Here is a 21,341-nt window from a genome sequence, read left to right as displayed (position 1 = left end):
TAAAAAATAAAATGAGGTGAAAATATTTTTAAAAATCATTTTAGGTTAATTATAAATGCTGATGTTTGATTTGAGGCGAAGCCTTTTTCATTGACCGTTGTAAATGGATATTTAACATATGAAAATATTATAAAATTAAATTCAGATGGCCAGTGATCAGGTCACTTGACACTTTTGTAAATATAGATTTATAATGTAGTAGCGCTTCAAATGTAACCACTATTAGAAAAAATAAACTTTATAAAAACAAGGGAAGCTACTGTGCTATTACTTTAAACTTCGCCAGTGAATTTCAGTTATCGGTGATATCCCTTTCATTGCTTGATTTTTATAAAGTAAAGTAAATTAAGATATAAATAATGGTAGAAATATATTTCACGTGAGGAACAGATATCAAATAAAATATATTAGGTTAAAGGCGAGGTAACTTTTTTAGAGACATGAGACATTTTGTAGCAAGTATATTTTCTACTAAACAACAAACTTCTTATTAATAGCATTTCAATAAGTTTCTTTTATTCCAGTAAAAAATACAGGAGAGAGAGAGAGAGAGAGAGAGAGAAAGAGAGAGAGAGAGAGATATGTGCTAGTAGATAGAGAATCAGACAATTTTGTTGGGAATCATTTAAGTTGAAAAGTGAAGAAATAGGGAGAAAATAATACATGAAAGATTGAACAAAATAGAGTGGATAGATTAGGAAAAACTAATCTGATGGTGTCAGCGGTGAGTAAATGAAACTGATTAGAACAACACTCACAAGGAGAGAGAGAAGCGAAAAAAAAAAAAAAAAACAAACATAAAATAAAAAGAAAGCCGGGGAAAATTGTGAAGAAGAGTGAGTGAAAAAGATATTTATATAAACAAAAATTTTTTGTGTGGATTACACAATGCATTGAATTTGGAGAAAAATATGCAGTTTGTAACCGGGTTTGCCAAACCATGTGAAACACTGCACTGATCCTTCATCCTTGTCATTAGTATTACAACACATAATTTACATTATACGCCATTCCCACTTGCAAAACGTGTAACTTAGACAATGATACATCAATAACGTTTGAGATACATTTGAAATTTAATAAATGTAATTTTTTTTCAGCTAGAATGAAATGATGAAAATGTTATTTTTATAAGAGTCCAAGTGGAACGAAGAGCTTACATTGCATGAATATAACATGCCATTTAGAATTCATATTTACAATGTATAAAACATATTTACTGTTAGCATAATCAATTCCGTAATTAGTGGCCACTCTTCTATTTTTTAATACAATAACAACTATAATTATTAATTAGAGCTTTATATCAACATTTTTATTATACAATACCGGTACTCATAGAAAGCAGCTCAAACGTAATAGGCGCCAGTGGGTTAATTAAAAGTTACGTCAATCGTACGATATAATAGATATGCTAACCCTTTAAGTCCTACATCTTGGCCCGTTATACGAGACATGACTGAGAATGATATGAGAATGATATGGTAAATGTAAAAAATTGCCGGGCTCCTGCCAGGCGCAGGGCCCAATATGAAGCAATCGGTGAAATCGGCCCAATGCCAGCCCTGTAAAAATGACAACAACATGCCTATGAAAACGTTGCCTAATTGGATTGTGATAATTACAACACCAACTAATAATTGAAAGTATATAGTCTTTACATATTTTTGATGAAATTAATTATTAGATTCTGTTGCGACTTTTTACATAGCTATTGTAGTATACGTATTAGTGAATACGTTCAAATGAGATCATATACTCTTATATTAAATTAATGCTTGAATGCAAGATGACAGGTAGATGGTATACAAAAAAAGATGGAGGAAAAGTACGATTCATATTTTATGATTAGAAACCAGCTAAGATTCTACAAGTCGATCTAATAAGATATGTGTGGCTGGATTTGTAATTGTTCCTAGACGCTTGTCTGTTCTGTTGGTAGCCAAACGGTGTACAATAGCTATTGAGAGTCACAAGAGAGTGTAAATGATGATGTTATTGAACTAGTTCTGTCACCACACTACGCTTCCGCTCTATCTTTCGCATCAGCCCTCCGTCCCGGAGTTTGTAAATGACAATCAGAACCACCAGTAGAATTGCTGCCAGCACCACTCCCACGACGATGAGGATGACAGCCAGGTAGGAGAGCCTCCCACTTCTGCTCTGACTGTCCGACTCCAAGGCGGAAATGGACACGCACTTGGTGAAGCACTTGACCACGTGGATCTTTCCCTCCTCGTTATCGAACGACACGTCGACGTACTCGGTCATCAACCAACGGTTGAAGGTCTTGTACCGGTTGCAAGGCGCCTTCAATCTGGCGGTGCAGATGTTGCCCAGGGCGCAGAAGGCTGGTTCCTCGCAGCCTACTCTCTCAGGCTTCTTAGATGTCATGCAGCGAATGGCGCCTTCGGTCTCGTTGGTCATCGCCATGCTGTCGTCTATGACTTTGGTGACTCCGTCGCTTGGGTCGATGCGCACAGTAAACCTATTTCCCTCATACCTACACATGAGTCCATACAGCCTGGGGAAAAAATTGCATAAAAATTATTTAATTTAGTGGATACAAAAGAAAAGTCTTTAAGGCTTTGAAGATCAATGTCGATATGGTCTGTTCTGATCTCCGATGTTTACTAAAGACATATTCCTCGTTCCATATACTAGGACAAATTTGTACGAATGCTCCTTCTTCCCTAGTGCTATTAGAGCATCGATTGGCTTGCCTGAGCCAGCCAGGAAAACCAGTGATTTGGCAGAATTTAAGGCATTGGTTAACATGCATGACAAAATGCATGAAGCTTAGGACGTAATCATTTTCTTTTTTGAAGTAACGTCTGTATTGTTTAAGATAAGATAAGAAAACAATAGAGCAAACAGAAAGACGAAAAAAATCACATTGGAACATATACTATGGTGGCCTATATGTATTTTTGTACAAAGTAGAATTTATGCATGGTTATTAGTCACTTCATGTGGTTTTGAAAATTTGTATATAAAATTAATAATAATCTTCATTATTCGTGATAACATGTGTTTTGCAATTAATAATTACAGCAAACATTTCTAAAATAGCGCACAAGATATACGTTCATAGTTTGTTGTATATTGATAAAATATTTTTTTTTTTAGCCTCGCTTTTACTAGCTTTTGAGTAAAGTAAAAGGATTGACCTTTCATGTGTGTGCAAGTTTATATAAGCCTGTCCTGTTTGTTTCTTTCAACTGCCTTAATTAACAAGGCAACAATGAATCCTCAATTAGGGAATTAAAAATATGGATCCCTTAAACATGTCTACAGCTCGCTGTTACAATTGTTTTGAAAAGAGAGTCATTTTACAGTGCGTAAGTTTCTTCAAATTTGTTAGATAATATTTCTTTTTTAAAGTCTTACTCTTACAGGTGGTCAAGCTCCTCATCCAAATGGACGTCTAATGTTTCTGGTACTCGACCTGGATAGTCCGGAGAGGCGAAGTGAAAGTTGAGCTGAGGAAGCGACTGTCCATGGCAGATGACCAATGTGGTGCTGATCAGAAGTAGTCCTACTAGTGTCATGACAGTGTTTGTTCACCTGTAGTGATAAATACATTAAAAATAAGGTTACAAAGACAAATTGTGTGGAAACACAAACTCAAAATCGGCCTCCGAAATGATCCACCCAGGCAGGTAAAAAGGCAGGTTTCAATATTTCAGAAAGAACATCACAATGAAATTCTTTCAAAGAAAAATGACAGAGAAGAACGGAGAAAGAAGGATGGCAGATCTTGTGTGGTGCCCCAGCGGTCCAGCTGACCAAAGGATAGGTGAAATTGAATGTAAAGTGAAATGTAAACCTGGCCTAACTAATGTTTTATAATGAATATCCAATTGATCTAATCGTCTTGTAAAGGGTCAATCTTTTATTGAAATCCTCAAGAAAAAAATATTTCCGTAAAAATAATAAAAATTCGTTTACTTATGTTTTCTATAGGAAGTATAGATGTACCCTGCATTCCACGCGATAATATGAAAAACTACTTATTAATTGTTTTTTTTTAAATTATGTTCAATTTATATACATACGAAATAGATTTTTTCTCTTAAAAAAAAGTAAACATTTTTTTGTGTGTAAATGTTGTAGTTAGTATTACAGAACTTACATAACTTAGCAATACATTTGTAAAAAAAATATTTTGACAAATAATCTAAAACCATTTGCATAAATGTGTTACAGATATGGTGAATAACTATTCCCCCTACTAAAGAGTTTCCAGTGTTTGTTATTATTAATAGTGAATAGTTGTAAAAGTGGTGCATTTTATAAAAAACTGCTTGCATAAGTGATTAAAATTATATTTTTCGCTTTCAGAAAAGAAAAAAGTTGCAGTTGCATCAGAACTTTGAATGGTCTAAAATATTATGATGTCGGATTTTCACTATCTTTTCTAGTTTACGAGATCTAAATGGGACGGACGGACGGACATACATTCCACACAAAACTATTATCGTCTTTTCCCCATTCGGGGTCCGCTAAAAAAGCTTACAGTAGACTGTAGACTAATATTCTTTTTCAATCAATAAAAAGTACTCCTTTCAGACCTTGCGATTTATAGGACAGATGATATTAAGGTTATTTGATTCTTATTGGTTAAATTTATATTCTTTCATATTTGTTAGGTGCAACAAATAATTGTATAAGGTTTTAACTTGATCCAAGAATGGGTCTGGGAGAAATAACATGTACACAAATTGTACCAGACAGACAGACAGACAGATTGGGTTGATAATCTGTAAAACTAATCTAATATTGCTGTTGGCATAATCTTCTATAATAATAAGGCCTGGATCTTTATTTATTATTTACTGAAAGAAAACTAAGTATTGTAATGAAAAAACAACATCATACCGGCTATAGTTTAGGAGTAATTCAATCCAATCCTTTGGGAGTGCACTAGAGACATTTGAATGATGAGGTTAAAACGTGAATATAAAATAAAAAATAATATTTATAAACAACTACAAAAGTCCCTATCACTTCATATAATAATATCTAGTATTATTGTGGTTTAGCTAATCCAAGACGATGCCTATTCATTTATTACATACCACAAAACACTTTTACAACAATAAAAAAAAACAACTTACTATATATTAAATCTTCCTACGCGCACATTATACAGTGATGACCGTTATATTTAGATCCCAGGGAATACAATATGCCCTCTGTTGTAAACTATGCCAGACGCTCTATGACTAGCAGCAAGATAAATTAGCTACGCATGCATTGGTCACGCTGTTGCAAGATTGACGTAGGCCGTGTCTGGGAGAGATCGCAAAAGAAAACAAATCAAGGGAAATAGAAAGAAAATACTTTAAAAAGCTTATATAAGGGAAAGACCCACACAATTACTGTGATATTTCTCAATACTACAAGGTTTATCTCCTATCTATAAATATTACTCAATAATTAACTAATTCTATAAATATTACTAAATAATTAACTAATTGGTTAAGTTCTTGATTGGCTCATATGTTGTCATTGACAAAGAATAATTATGTAAAGCAGTGTTTCCCAAACAGTGTTCCGCGGAATCCAAGTGTTCCTAGGCAGATTTTGATTTTCGTCTACCCCCGGGTATAGAATTAGGGTAAGGGTTTATTTCCCCAACATAGTTAGAGGGCATTCCCAAGAAAGGAACCCGAGATGGTAAAGTAAAGTACTTTTTTTTTTCAGACCTTGCTATTTGTAGGGAAGGGTTTCTATGGGGCATATAAAGTAACAACGACCAAATTACTTTCTCCAACTAATGTCACGTATCCATTAGAGTCGGGTCGATTCAGGAACGTCCTAGATTTAAACCAAGACACTTCAGTTCAGAAGCTAAGCGCTCTACCAGTCAGCCACCACACTCCATGATGTAAAAGGAAAAAATGTGTCCCTCAATAGGCTGTAACACCTTTGGGATGGAAAGATATTTACATTTTTTTTCTCTACCTCTAAATTGTAATGTTAACACTATATATATATATTATATTATATATATATATGTATATATATATATTATATATATATTTTTTTTTTTATTTGATGTCTAGAACAACTCTCATTATACAATCATGACATTTTTATTAACAATTAGAACTAGAAAAAATTGTCATATGTTAACATCACATTAATGAACCCCGTAGTTTGCAGAGAAGAAAGCTTTATGTGCTGTGTACAATAACAGAAGATGTTATGAGACATTTAGTCATTAACTGAGTAGAATGATAAAAATAATATTTACTAAACTTATATAGCGCTGTTAACTAACACAATGGAGGCTCGATGCACTATGAGAACATGAAACAGGTAGAAATTAAAAACAAGCTTGAAAAAGGCAAACTATCAATAAAGTTTACAGACGTCTGACATGTATATATATATATGATATACACTTGATTTCAGGCATGATATCAGTAATTTGATTTCTAACAACTGATGTGGTGTCCAGCCTTTTTCTATACTTTGACTTTGTTACCCTATAAAAAGAAAAAAAACCTGCTTCACACTAATAAGTTTATCACACCAATAACATCTAGACGCTATATACCGTACATAAACAATGCCCAGGCTTTCAACTCTCTTGTTCGAGATGAAACCTAGTCTTTCTACGACTGAAGGAGACCAATGATGAGGATGATGATGATGTTGATACTGCACAGAGAAACTAAATTACAATAACTTTTTTTTTTACAAATGTTGTGATACTCTTCAGACAAACTTGACCAGGACGGGAGGAAATTGAAACTCGGGCCCATGGCGATGTCAGACTAAAGCGCATTCCACGAGCAGGCAGCCATTTTAAACATTGTACGTTGCATATAAAAAAAACAAAACAATTTATGAAAGTATCTATTTATAAATGCTGCATTATTGTTGACGCTTGTCTTGTGTAGTGAAAAATAAAAGTTTGGAAGCACTCTAAAAAAGACGAAACAATGTGCGAAGATAAATGTCAATAAGTTGGGAAGAAGGTAGACTCTAAAAGTACATGTTTACGATAGACTTACTTAAAATTCCCACTTCCAGTTTTAAAATTCCCACTTCCAGTTTGGTGATATGGGGGGTGTAGGTCTGTGTAAGTGTGTGTTTGAGTGTATGCATATGTATGCGAGCATGAGAAAAATGGGTGAGGGGTGTAACACCTTTATTACTGCTCATTTTATTAGATGTTACTTTGGGTTCTTGTGCGCGTGCCTTGTATCTTAAGTAGGACGACAAACATTGAGATTTATTGAATGACACACTTCTCAGCAGACAATATATTTATTACTATAAAACAATACATAGGTGATCCAGCCCTAAAGGCGCTATGAACAACTAAATATAAGTTCATGACAAATCATTAATTACACATTCTAAATCCAAAATACGAGTGCATTTTACAAAGACACTAAATACAAATCTCCTTTCTCTACCAACAAATATTCTATGTCCTTCCTCTCTGAGGACCAAGTAGCAACTGACTTTTCTTGCGTGGTCAGATTCAGACCGAGACTTTTCACGTGAGATAAACATAAACTGATACAGTGTACACTATTCATTTCACGTCACAGTGATTCTCTAACAATGATGTGACCGGGGGGAGGGAGTAAGTATTACTTGGTTGTGAAGAAGTGATACAAATAAAATAAATTATTCCGGGAAACTAAATATTTTAGGAGAGTGCGCCTTTTTTATAATTTCAATTTTCATTCTTAAAAATCAAAACTCTTCAGATGATCAAACATAGAAGCATTGCTTTAAAAAATGTAGGTCATATGAAACCCATCTAATAGGTCTGATTGGATCAAAGGGCTTAGATCAAAATGAACAAATAGATGTGATGATATTTATATTTCTCTAAAGCATTCAATGAAGTTCACTACCATACCTTGCTATAAAAAAAATATAATATGTTGGTCTTACTGGTCAATTACACAGGATGGCTGCCTGCTCGTGTGGTTTGCGCGCTGGACTGTCGTTTGGATTTATCGATGGTCCCGGGTTCAAACCCTAGCCAAGATTGATGCCTCTTCGGAAATCCAGAAAGACACGATGAAAGCATGATAAAAGCTAGTGACAATCCACAGTTGTATTCTTACGTGGCTTGAATGCTATTAATGTCAAGAAAGCGAATGAGATAAAAAAAAAAAACAATACATTTTATTGACAAGCTTATATTAGACTTAAAAAATATTTTTTTTCTAATCGCTTTTTCTTTACTATGGGAAAATACTTCAATATAGGGACTCAAACATTATGAGTAGCTGATAGTTTTTAATTATGCTTATAAAAGGAATGGAAATGAGAAAGAGAGAGAGAGAGAGAGAGAGAAAGAGAGAGAGAGAGAGAGAAAGAGAGAGAGTATGAGTTACAAAAAGAGGTGATCAAGTGTATTGTTTTGTAATAAATAATTGTTTAATAGCTTTTCAGGTACTGCTAGTTCGAATGCTATGTAATATTAAAATGCAGTTTGTAATAATTTAAATCATTGTGCTATATATTTGCATTTATATTTATTTATAAAGAATTCAGTTACTCTGTAATATAAGACATCATTTTAGGTCTTTCTGTGTAGCAAATATATTGCATTGCAATTATTTCATTCCTAGCAGCAGATTATGTAATTTATTGAATCATATAAAAGAACTTCCTTATCAATGCTTCTGTACTTATTATTTTATAATAATAATAATAATAAGCATTTACATTTACTATGTGAGAAAAGTATATATTTTTAGTAGCATGAAAAAAAGAGCTCTTAACCTTATCACACTTGCTTATAGCTATAAAAATATTTGACAAGATCTTTTGTTCTAAATAATTTTAGGATAAAACTTGAGATTCTATAAATCACAAAGCGCAAAATGTTACACCACAATTTCAATAAAGAGATTGTAATGTAGGCTTATATACTCGAACAGGACTGGCGCATTGCAGTATGTCTGCTGCTAATAGTGTCTGGTCAGTGAAGGATTTAAAAAAAAATTATAAAAATAAGTGCTTTTCTGATGACAGTTTAAGTTTTTCTTCTTTGCTCTTATTTTACATGTCGGAGGGTTCAGATCAGTAATCCTATATCTGAGATGAACCGCGCAGTGGTTTCCAGATCAGCAGATCTCCATATAGTTTTTATTCTATAGGAAGGTTTTGGGGCCAGAGTCCTTTTCGGGCCTCTTGCTATAGTATGCAGCTTTGAATGACAAGGTCAGCATTCTCTAGTGATACTCCACAAGGGCAGGGCTCGCTAGTCCAGACTTCAATCTTCCATAACATATGTTGTCTCATTCTGTTGTATCCGGTTCTGAGTGGAAAACAGTATAAGCTGTTCTCAGGTAGATCTCAATTCCGTATTATCATATAGAAATTGTTGAGTAGAAATAATGATTTTTGTATTCTTCCTTTGATAATATATTCTCTCTCTCTCTCTGTATTATATATATATATATATATATATATATATATATATATATATATATATATATATATATATATATGTCTATGGTGTTAGTAAATTGCAGAGTTTTCAAATCCTTAGTATGTCTATTTTTTTTTTTGCTTCATTTTGTGTCATGTGTCCTTTTTAAATAAGTATATGCGTTATAGTGGAGATTTTCAGACATGGTGGCAAAAGCAATAAAGAGCTAGCTTTCTGGTGTATACGGTATACGAACTAAAGGTTGTGTGGATAAGCTACATTTGTTTTCAAGCTATATGATACTTTTTTTTTTGCCCTTGTTAGCACTGCAGGATTCAACTTTCTAGTCACTTCCGTTTGTAGCAGACATTCATTTCAAGATGTAGGAAGCACCAGACTCTCACTCTATGACTTAACCCGTATTTAAACAGCAAATGGGCAACAAACTAGCGGTAAAAGAAGAATCGATTTGAAGATCAACTGCCAGGCACTGAGAGAATTAAAATTAGAGGTCAATTCTGTTCTTCTTTTGTTAACAACAGTTATGTTTAGTTTAGCATCCTTGGCTTTTTCCAGTTTATCGCGTAAAATACTATACATAATTTCATTTTAATATTGTTCTTAAATTGATTAAGTATGGGATATATGCATTTGCATTACTTAACGTGATTGATCTATTACTCGAGAGTGATTTTAACGTATTTAGATTGAAATTAATACATTTTAAATCAAGATTCCAAAATTGATATTTCGAACAACAACATAAAATGTTTTATCATATATTTTATTTATATTTCAATATAAAATAATAATAAATCTAAATAAATCAATCGTATAAATCTCAAATTAATGCACCATTTGAGATCTTTTCTTCTCAATATCTTTCAAATAGCTGGCATATTTTAGTTTCCCCAGGACCAAAGCTGTTACTACACACACCGGGGTGACCATGACACTGACCACAATAATGGTTAAAGTGACCACAGAGATGCCGTATTCTTTGGCCTTTATCTCCACCTCCTCAGAGGTTGGCTCGCAGACTGTGAAACACTTGGTGACTAGGATTTCACCGTCCTCTTGGTCCAGCGTGATGTCCACGGCCTGGGTCATCATCCACCTGTTCCTGTCTTGATACTTCTCACATACGGACCTGACCGTTGCCCTGCAGGTGTTGCCCAGCTGGCAGAAGCTAGGGTCGTTGCAGGTGATCGGTGCAGGGGTGTCGCCCAGGAGGCAAGGCACAGCGCCTTCGGTTTTGTTGGTGAAGCCTAGGCTGTCATCGATGAGGTTGGTCGCCCCTTGACTCGGGCTGATTCGAACAGTGAACTTATTGCCAGAGAACTTGCACATGAAACTAAATAGTCTGAATCAAGGAAAGAAAAGGGAAATAACTTGCACATGAAACTAAATAGTCTGAATCAAGGAAAGAAAAAAGAAAAGGGAAATAACAATCAAGGTGCAATACATATATTAACAGATACGTAGTGTGATGGTTATGTTTAAAGTATACATATAATCAATTCATAGTGAAAGGTTCTGGTTATATATATATATATATAATTATTAGCATTAAACCTTATTTACAATCCATCCATCCATCCCAGTGGCGCTACAGCCCATGGAGGGCTCTGGCCTGCTTTAACACATCCTTCCATTCAGATCTCTCCTGGGCCTTTCGTCTCCACGCCCTAACCCCAAGCTGCTTCAGATCTGCTTCCACGTCATCTATCCATCGCATTCGGGGTCTGCCTTTGGGTCGCCTGCTTTTTGGTTTTTGCTTGTATACGATTTTCGCCCCTCTGTTGTCTGACATTCTTTCAAGGTGACCTGCCCAACGTGGTCTGTTCTTTTTTATTTCGTTCACTATTGGTGGGTCTTCATATAATTGATATAACTCATGGTTAGTGCGTGTCCTCCACCCCCTTATTTACAATACATATTTACAATTCATGTCACACTTTCGGAGTGGACACTGGGTAGGTGGACAACTGATCTCGAAACATTTTTTTTTTAGAAATTTGACTGTTGATGTATATCTTTGGGGAAAAAATTACTAGCTCGTTGGCCCCAAAGGGAAAACTCTAGTTTGAAAATTATAATTTTTCAAAGAATAAAAAGAAAAAGATATTGACCAAAAATAAAGCAATGATAATATAAAATCAAATCAAGGAATTGACGAGCCTGTTAATAAATAAGACTAACTATGTCAATAGACAATGAGGAATTACAGAGTTCGTTGACAGATCATGTGTGTTGACCTTACATTCCAACACTCTATGGAACTGAACAAAACAGTGCATATTGAACCACAATATAATTTTCTGTAAAGTCACGAATACTGTTTATTAAAACAGTCCATCTTTTTAATAACCCAATAGCAGAATTGATCAGCTAACTACATGTCTTATTATCTTATAAATTACAGACGTGACTTCTCATAGCATAAGATAATTACGTCCTACTCGTATCCATGTGAAAATCTAGTCCTGCATGCTAATCTGCTAAATCATTGATTTTCCTGCTTGATTTAGGCAATCATTTTTTTACGTATTAGTTCTAGTATTTGGAATAAAAAATAATGCGCTTTTAACTATAGGCTTTTCATAGTAGGCCTATTTAATCAACGAAAATGTTGTTCATGATTCAGTTTCACTACTCGCCATTTTCTCAGGCATTTTGGACTTCAATCTGAAATACAACTCTTCATCCTCCATTATTTAACTGCCCATCTGACAAGGTCATGGGAGTGCGGTGGCCGAGTTGTTAAGCGCTTGGCTTCCGAACCTGCGGGATTGGGAAGACTGTGATTTTTAATTTCGGGAATTTTAGGGCGCCACTGAGTTCACCCAACTCTAACGGGTGCCTAACTTTTGTTGGGGTAAGAAAAGGCGGTTGGTCAATGTGCTGGCCACACGACACCCTGCTTGTTAACCTCGGCCAAAGAAACATATGACCTTAACGCAAGGTTTGAAAGGGGAACATTACTGACAAGGCCATTTACTGCTTCCTCAATAACACAAACAGAACTTGTTCACATGTTTGAAGGTAATTATAATTTTCCTTACGTTCAGTACAACAAATGCTGTCAAGATTGTTTCATATTTTAGCAAAGCCTCTTTGTATTTCGACCTAAGTTTATATTTTTATCCTCTTGGTATTAAGCTGTTCATAAATGCTGTCATCATAAGCTTGGTGAATCTCTAGTACTTGTGAGAAAACAGGATCAATTTTACTACATTTTTTTAACAGCAATAGTTGCTTTTTAACTGACTTATTTTCTGCTCCTTCTTTTTCTACTCTTCAACATTTTGATTCCAATCAATGCATTTCTACACTTTTCAAGATAACAATTATGATTTGTGAAGGACTTCATAGAGGGGCCAACTCGAGTTCATGAGACAACTCAACCAATAAGGATGTGTATGTGACTGGACTTGTCATCTATAAGACTTGAAACGATGTTGTTGGGACCTTTAGAGATACATTCGAATATATTCACTATGTATAAATTAATGTCGATCACTACAAGGAATAAAGGCCTTAAGTTTCTTTTTTATCGTTTATTAGAAGAACTTTGTACTGATGTAGGGTATTTACGGCAATGCTTTAGATTAGTATTAGACTTTAAAGTGTATAAGATGTTTTTTTTTTAAATCACGACGCTCAAAGTGTTGCTTTTAAAGAGAATATTATAAAATCTTAAAATAATTTACTCGCATTTGTGCGGCCCTTACCGGCCCAATCGGTTAACCGCCCACCGGGAATTTAGCCAGTCTGCCCCTGCTAGGGATCTATAGGCCTCTTAGAAGTAAATCTATATAAACAGATATGTACTCACATATGGTCAAGTTCCTCTTCCAAGTGGACATCCAGACCTTCTTCCAATGGATTCAAAGTGACGAATTGAAAGTTCAACTGTGGCAGAGACTGAGTATTTCCGTTGGATACGAACTCTAAACTGACTAGTAGTAATAAAATGAACACCATCTCTGGGCCACCTGTGAAATACAATACTTTCTTTCTAAACTCATTATAATTTTGATCGAAGGCCAAATACACTAGAATCATACAATATTTGATTCACAAAATACCTTACTCACAAAATACTTAAATATAAGATGCTTTTGTCATAACATACATAATTCTAAGATTACTTTAGTCATACCGAAGCATTATTACACAGTAGTGCAAATTTTAGCCAAATCTTAAGATTTAATAGTTGAAAAGATCAAAAAGACTTTGGTCTCACTCTTAGTAAATTTTTCGATGTTTTCTTTTAACAATTCCTCTATTCAAGTCAGAACTTCATTGAGGGTGGAATCTGGACGCTGACCTGAAAAACGGCCCTAAGATTTTTCTAGAAATTTAACATCTCTGATGTTTATCGATGTGAAAAGAATTACTAGCTCGTTGGCCTTTACTGGGAAAACTCTGGTTTGACCGTTATCATTATTTAAGAGAAACAATAAAATAAATTTAAATGTGGCTAGAAGACTAGATCTAAGTTCTAGATCCAACATCGGTTTAGAAAGAACTTTCGCGATCTTGAAATGACTATCACATTATGGAATTTCTAAAAGTGAGGCGTCATTGATTCAAGAGTTAAATAAATGAATTATGTTCAGAACAATTTTGACTATCGTCTTCTTAGTCTAAATCAGGCAGCGACTTCAAGAATTATCAAAATAATGTTAAAATAGTATGGGTTTAACAGTCACCACTAATGTTCAGATTTAGTTATTTACAGAGAAAACAACCTTAAACGTAACAATAAACTTCGTTGAATTTAATAGGTATTATGTAATGAACAGATTTTTTTTTTAAACAAAAAAGTTTAAAAAAATAAATAAATAGGCAAAGCAATTTCAGTTCCAACATGTGCTAAGACCAGCTTCAGTCGCTATCAATTTTATTCGTGCCCGTGGCTTAAATCATAGTCGATTTTTCAATGTTTCTGGATGACAATGGACACGAATTTGATTTGTATTTCCTACTTCAAAGAAGTCCGCTGGCTCTTATGTCATAAAGTATTGAAGAGATTTTTAGCACTACTTGAGGAAATTGTATTGTTTCTGAACATAAAACATGAACCTGTTAAACGTTTCCAAACTGATGAATGGGTTCAGGATTTGGCATTTGCAGTTCATATCACTGGTCACCTTCAAGACTTGACTTTGAATGTAAAACAAAATTGACACAACTGCGTGTGATGATGTGAAGTGCTTTCAAGCAAAGTTATTTAATGCTTTCAATGACCGTTTTCGTGACTTCGTTTCATACGAGCAAGAATTTTCGTTGTTGGTATTTCCATTTTCATTTGCTCTTAAAAATGCTGCTGATAATGTGCTACTACAGCTGATAGAATTTAAGTCAGATTCTTTGTTAAAAGCGAAGTATATAGTAGTTGCTGAACCAAAATTGTACTGTTGTATAACTGAACGGTACATTGAATTGCGGAAATTTGCAGCCATAATTCTTGCTATGTTTGCAAGCACTTATTTCTGTGAGCAGTTCTTTTCTATAATAAAAGCTACAAAAACATCTCACCGTTCGAGATTATGTCATCAAAATTTGTCACCAGTGATGAAAGTGTCAGTTGCAAACAAACTTCAACCTGACATTAATAAACTTGTATCTCAGAAAGATGTCAAGCATCAGGACAACGAAAATAATGCTTAATCATAGTAGCCTAATTGTTTATTAACAAGGTAGTACTACACATTTATCTAAGGGACAGGTTTTCCATTAATTATTATATTCTATTGTATTGTTTCTAATTTAGCTAAAACAAGTAGGCTATGTTTTCCAACTGATTTTTGGCTGCGGCTCTTCAGTTCACGATAATTTGTTTTTTATGTGACCCATAGATCTTAATGAGTTTGACATGTCTTGTCTAGAATATAAAAGCATATCAATGGAATATTTAAAAGTGTAGTAGATCTATACATTATCTTAATCAGGATTTCGTCTGGGGAAGGGGGAGGAGGGCGTTAGATGGATATAAAATGTTCCATTGTTCTTTAATCTAACATTCATTACTTATATGAAGAGAAAAACAGTCGCTCTATAAGTTGTATATCTGTACTATTGTATTTTTAAAAAAAGCAAATGTAGCGTTTTTCTTTTTTTTTTTTTAATTAATAGTAAGTTTAGTACCTTCACTATGAATATTATGCTAATAGTTTTTTTTTTTTCTTAGAGGTTATTTATTATTATGTAATATTATGTATCTTTTTTTGTACTTTTATTCAAATATAGTAAAGTTTTACTGAAACTATTGATTTTCTTGTACAAGTTTCACAATTTTTGCCCTTCACTATCTAAGAGATCGATTATATTTTTTTACATTGTACATCTACAACTATGACTTTATAATTGATGAACTCCATCGGGTATATTACAATGTACAGTGTAAATGATCATGAACTCTATACAACTTCTCAATAACCTTGACTACTGAACAGTATTATATGGTCTGGACGTGGATGCGTTAACCTGTTTGTCTTGTGTGTTATTGTAAGTGAAAGTATAATCTGAATAAACCATAAAAAAATAATAAAAAATAACACGCTTGAGCAGACTAAAAAGTCAAAGGTCGATAAGTTTTTTGCAAAGATTAAAATGTATCACTACAACCTCTGCTCAAGAGAAACAAAACCCCCATGATAAATATTTTCAAAGATAATTCCAATGCAACCAGTAGCACAAGAGCTCACAGATTTTCATATCCAAGAACATACCCAACGATGTTGGTGTTTCCAGATGGCAGAACCATTAACATCAGATACCACGAGCCTCGAAGTATCAGAAAGCTACGAGTTGATATGAGTGCTCTGACAAGTTGAGAAGAAAAGAATGTTAGCACTAAGCAAACCCAAACAGAAGTTGGAAGTGATTGTAGATTGGAGTGTTGATGTCAATTTTAATGAATACAGCAAATTCTTTAAAAAATAATGTTTTTGCAAATTGTATATTTGTTTTATAGAATAAATATATATTTTTTTAACCTAAAAAAAAATTAATTTTCCTTTATTTGAGATTTGTGAGATTTATAATCAAAGGTTGGAGAGGCTCATGGAGCTTTATTTGTACTGGGGACTATTTTAAAAAAATTACTCACAGATACTCTATTTTATCTTTTCAGTCTGTGGTGATTCTAAAAGAACTCCATGACCTTTCAGTGTCAATTGGTAGAGATTAGTTGTCCCGGGACTTCATTAGGGGAAAAAATATCGCCAGACCAGACATACTGGAAAGCATAATCTATTCCTCTAAATTCTTCATGAGCTCACTGCAATGCTGCCTAGCCTTAATCTTGGGTTGATGACAAGTTAACATCTTGAAACCGGTACCGGTCTGTCAACTTGTGGAGGTTTCTCTACTTGAGATTTAGGAAAAACGGTCATAGTAATAAAGTTCCTTTGGATCTTTCAGCCTGTAAACAATGGCGTGGGACTTACTGACTGAGTAATGTACAGGAACATTTTTTGCGTTGATTAGCCCACTTTGTTGTACATAAAAACAGTTACAATAGGAATTTTTTGGGCTTCTATAGGAAATAAGGACAGATCCTTCAATAAAATTACAATATCAATGACTTCGTGTGTCTACAACAGATGACAATGGACAACCACGTGACCATCAAGTTTGGACAGTTTCTGAACAATGTTAGCTTTAATTGTTGTGTAAAATAAATAAATAATCTGCATTAGGAAGCAAAGATAAATCAACCAGTAATTAATTAACTAATTGGTGATTTTTTAAAATCATTGATTCATGTCTTGTTAGATGCCATAAATAACTGTAAAATTTCAACTTGATCCGAGAATAGGTGTAGGGGAAATAATGTATTAAAAAGTTTTACCAGACAGACAGACGGACAGATAGAAGCTTTCTAATAAGACTTTCTGTATTTAATAATTCGTCTTAAGCCATTTCCGCTAAGATTAATTTTTCTAGAGAGTGATAGCAGTGAATGATATTTTGTAACACTGTCATTTCTCATACATTTTATTTAGAGTACACAAGGCCTAAAGTAATGCAGTATGGGGAACGGGAATGGAGCATTTGATTGAGGCCTTTAGAAAATGTATTTTTTTTCACTAAGCCTGAGATTGATGGATTAAACTCTAAAGAGTTTATTACCGAACATTGTTTGCTTTGTGATTAAAAGATGAGATAAAAAAAAAAAGGTAAAACTAACCAAAGAGTTTTTGAATTATTGAATTATTGAATTTATAAGTCAATATCTTGAAAACTTTGTGGATAGGTGTCAATTTAAAGGATTCTAAACAAAAAATGTTAGGGCCTGTCATTGTAATAGTAAAGAGCCTAAAAGTGTGAAAGCATGTGTGTGTGTGTGTGTTTGTGTTGGGGTGTGTGTGTTCCTGTTGAAAAGCATCATATAGTATATTGAATACTGAATTGAGAAGCCGAAGAAAATGTCAGAGAGTGTACATAAGAGAAACCTTTTTTTTTGTTGTGGTCTAGAGAGCGTGTGGTAAGGGTGATACTTGTTGCGTAAAACTGTCTTTTAAATTCCAAACATTATTTACAAAAATAAGACTTCTTTTTATCTCCCCCCACCTCCTTTGCTTTTACACCAGACACAAAAAAAAAGATTTGGACCTGTGATGGTAACATTTCTACATGAGACCACGATGTTAGAACAAAATATTTATAATTTTCTTTTTCTAAAAACCACACCGAGTCGAGGTGACTGGGTGGTAAGGCGCTTGGCTTATGAACCGAGGTTTCGGGGGTCGAATCTTGGTGACAACTGGGATTTTAAATTTCGGGATCTTTAGGGCTTCTCTGAGTCCATCCAGCTCTAATGGGCGATCTGGCGTAAGTTGGAGAAAAGTCAAGGCAGCTGGTTATTATGCCACATGACCCCCTCGTTAACCGTGGGTCAATAGAAACAGATGACCTTTATATCATTCTCCCTATTGATTCTAAGTTCTGAAATAGGAACTTAATTTTTTTTTTTACTTTACATACTCATACATTCACTTGCAATATCTGGATAATAACGAAAATGATGAATTAAATTTTTATTAAAGTCACCCTACCTCTAGCTGTTCGGCTTATTTTCTTGAATCTCAGCTTTCATGTGTAAATATACGCCCTGCTCTCATGAGGAAACACACGTCCAGTAGATAGTCCTATTCCGGGACCTGTGTATAGTGTATTTACAGTACGTCCCTCATGGGATATTGCTTATAACTTTATTCATACTTTCTGCGTGTCTCTCTCATTAGAATGACAATTATTTACAGATAGAGGCGAGAAGAATTGATTTCTCGCGGTCGTTGATTAAAAGATATGCACGCTACTTAAAGGACATTCATTATGTTATTTTTAGCAAGGTTACTTGTAGTGGAATTTATGTCGAGATAAATCACGCGTATAAATATACACACATCTTATGGCTTACAGGTAGAGACATCTGCCTGGTTGGTATGCGCGCTGGACTGTCGTTCGGTCGTCTCGATGGTCAACTGTTTCACATCCTGCCCGTTGCCTTCCCCGGTCGTCCTGCAGGAGGTTTGGGCTAGGAAGTAGATTATCTTCAACTCTGAAGTAACATCCCAAACTTGTTAAGTCCTAACTAATAAAAAATGAATTGTGTAAAGTCTAGACCAATAGATCTAGAGATGAGGAATGTTAAGTCCACACTATTAAATAGGAACTGTGCAAACCTTCTTCTTTCGCGGGCGCATTAAATAAAATTTGTGGAATGGGGGGGGGGCTATATATATATATATATATATATATATATATATATATATATATATATATATATATATATGCAATTTTTATATGTATAATCTGTGATCACACCTGATTTCTCTAGGTGTCCGCGGGCAGCATAAGCCACTCTGGCGGGTCGCATAAAACACTCCTAGTCTAGACTAATAGATCCAGAGATGAAGTGTGTTAAGTCTAGCCTAATTGAGATGTGTTAAGTCTAGACTCTAGACTATTAGAGATGACTATGTGAATTTTCTTTCAGCTCGTTAAACCAGAAAAGTTGGGTATATAGGGCACCGATGTTGACCCTTTCACGACTTCACTTTCAAACAGTCTTGGTATTTCGCTGCCCTTTGTAAGCCCACACTTGAATAAGTTTCTCTACAACTTCTCTTTTGTCTTCTTTCATTTATTCCGCCTGTTAATGTGTATTGTAAAATTGTCATCGAATGGTCGTTAGATCTTAAAACGTCATAATTCTATCTGAATCTTCATCATTTAAGACGCTGAGTGAATTGTCAAGGAATCAATTGTTCTTATTCAGATCTTTTGATTTATTATGTGATCTTTGTATAAATCAAAGGGATTTGTGGCCGAGTGGCTAAGTACCCCTGTGCGTGGCCTGGCTACCTATCGAAGGGTGGGGGGTTTCGAAGTTTGACACCCAATTTGAGCACCCAATATTTACTGAACCCCTAAAGGCAGCACATTTTCCCCGATACCCCCCTATCCTAACTATCCCACAAATACGATTTGACCATAGCACTCTGAGCATGCTTTATAGAAAAGATATTTTTTAAAAACACGAAGAAGCTAATTGAAGGTCTTTATTTTCAAAGCCTGGATCAACACTACCCACTCATTGACAGTATTTCTTTCCTGCTAGACGCGTTATGGAGAATCCATGGATATTATTCCACCATACCAATCATTTAATGATTTTATCTACTTTTTGAAATACTACCGCAGGTAACTCTTGACATCTGAAACGAGGCGAAAAAGTGTGTGCGTTTGGGATGGAGGAAGCAGAAATAATAATTGTTTCGGATTTGTGTTTTTAATGTTCCACTAGAACACACTCATACGTTCTCTTGTTTATAGTTCAGTGCTTCATTTCATATGCCAGTTGTTTTCTCTTGACTCTTCTATTCAATTTTGTTGCCCAAAGAGGACATAACCTTGTATAATTGAAGTATTATAATATAATGCGGTTACATCCCTTTCATTAGAATAACATTTAATTTTGGTCATATAAATTAAGCTTTCTTAAAAGTTAAGAAGTACAAAAGTAAAACAAGGTTTTAAAAATATATTTAGCTTACTCACTTTGGGGCAAAAGTAATAAATATCTAACGCGTACTAATTGAAGATCCAAGAATCCATAATTCCCAACATATAGGTTTTTCACTGCTGGGCAATCACACGCATTAAATGAAGTTGGTATTTATATAACTGATACGTATTAAGTGTGTCCTCTACAGTTAGCAATTGCTTAGTGTGTACATTTCGAAAACATGATCAAGATTATCTAGATGATATAATTGTGTAAGTATATCAAGCCTAAAAAAATGCATTACATTTTAATCTGAATTTTTTTTTTAAATACCTCTATTCAAGTCACACTTTCGGTGTAGAACCTCTGCAACGGAAAGGGTGGACTCGATTTTCGAAGACGGCTCTAATGTTTTTCCAAGAAATTTGACAGTTGAAGTATATCTTTAGGATAAGAATTACTAACATTTTGCGAACCGTTTACTAAGTCTAGATCTATAGAGATAGTATGAACATGTTATAACGTCTAGAAGCTTTACACATTCGTTTAACCAGGATTTTTTCCCCAGGTGTGAGGGCAGGGGGATAGGCTCGGTAAAAAAATGTTCATTTTTTTTAAAAATATCTATGGATTATTAGTTATTATGAGAAAAAAATTGTTTTATAAATTTTTAATAAAGAAGGTATTGTCTTCAAACAAAAAAAGTATTATGTATGTTTTTCTTGTTTAAAATGTTTGTTAGCAAACTCTCGGCTAAACAACAAACATGTGAACATTTAGTTTGATTTTAGCACACAATCAAAATGTTTGTAACAAAGATATGTAAATTATGAGTGCGTCTGGTGTGAATGTACACTTTGGTTTCTTATAGTTATAAAGTTTTTTGTTTGGTGTAAT

At 34.3% G+C, this 21,341-nt stretch overlaps 2 protein-coding genes across 5 annotated transcripts; both read right to left on the bottom strand.

Moving 5' to 3' along the window:
- Positions 1-496: 496 nt before the first annotated feature.
- On the bottom strand, positions 497-5,256 carry LOC106069878 (uncharacterized). Of its 3 annotated transcripts, XM_013229644.2 has the most exons (4): positions 5,121-5,254; positions 4,882-4,926; positions 3,397-3,567; positions 497-2,524 (listed from the first exon to the last, which is right to left on the bottom strand). In XM_013229644.2, exons 3-4 carry the CDS (start codon positions 3,549-3,551, stop codon positions 1,996-1,998), a joined length of 684 nt encoding a protein of 227 aa, XP_013085098.2. In that variant the 5' UTR covers positions 3,552-3,567; positions 4,882-4,926; positions 5,121-5,254; the 3' UTR covers positions 497-1,995. The 3 variants fall into 3 exon arrangements, with proteins under 3 accessions (XP_013085098.2, XP_013085099.2, XP_055860846.1); XM_013229645.2 differs by lacking the exon at positions 4,882-4,926 and having other exon boundaries at positions 5,121-5,256; XM_056004871.1 differs by lacking the exon at positions 5,121-5,254 and having other exon boundaries at positions 4,882-5,098.
- Positions 5,257-10,174: 4,918 nt separating this feature from the next.
- Positions 10,175-18,673, bottom strand: LOC106069882 (uncharacterized). 2 transcript variants are annotated; one of them, XM_056004942.1, is made up of 4 exons: positions 18,490-18,673; positions 16,159-16,251; positions 13,257-13,416; positions 10,175-10,781 (listed from the first exon to the last, which is right to left on the bottom strand). In XM_056004942.1, exons 3-4 carry the CDS (start codon positions 13,403-13,405, stop codon positions 10,265-10,267), a joined length of 666 nt encoding a protein of 221 aa, XP_055860917.1. In that variant the 5' UTR covers positions 13,406-13,416; positions 16,159-16,251; positions 18,490-18,673; the 3' UTR covers positions 10,175-10,264. The 2 variants fall into 2 exon arrangements, with proteins under 2 accessions (XP_055860917.1, XP_013085102.2); XM_013229648.2 differs by lacking the exon at positions 16,159-16,251 and having other exon boundaries at positions 18,490-18,672.
- Positions 18,674-21,341: the final 2,668 nt, after the last annotated feature.

This window comes from Biomphalaria glabrata, chromosome 11 (genome assembly GCF_947242115.1).
Source record: "Biomphalaria glabrata chromosome 11, xgBioGlab47.1, whole genome shotgun sequence".
NCBI classification, from domain to species: Eukaryota; Metazoa; Mollusca; class Gastropoda; family Planorbidae; genus Biomphalaria; species Biomphalaria glabrata.
This window is presented reverse-complemented; position numbering and strand designations above follow the sequence as displayed.

What these genes read in the sequence shown, in the direction of transcription:
- LOC106069878 (XM_013229645.2), bottom strand. Translation starts at nt 3,551, where the DNA reads ATGACACTAGTAGGACTACTTCTGATCAGCACCACATTGGTCATCTGC. An exon ending in GATGAGGAGCTTGACCACCT is followed by an intron (nt 2,525 to 3,396) that starts GTAAGAGTAAGA and finishes TTTTTTCCCCAG; the next exon opens with GCTGTATGGACTCATGTGTA.
- LOC106069882 (XM_056004942.1), bottom strand. Translation starts at nt 13,405, where the DNA reads ATGGTGTTCATTTTATTACTACTAGTCAGTTTAGAGTTCGTATCCAAC. An exon ending in GAAGAGGAACTTGACCATAT is followed by an intron (nt 10,782 to 13,256) that starts GTGAGTACATAT and finishes TCCTTGATTCAG; the next exon opens with ACTATTTAGTTTCATGTGCA.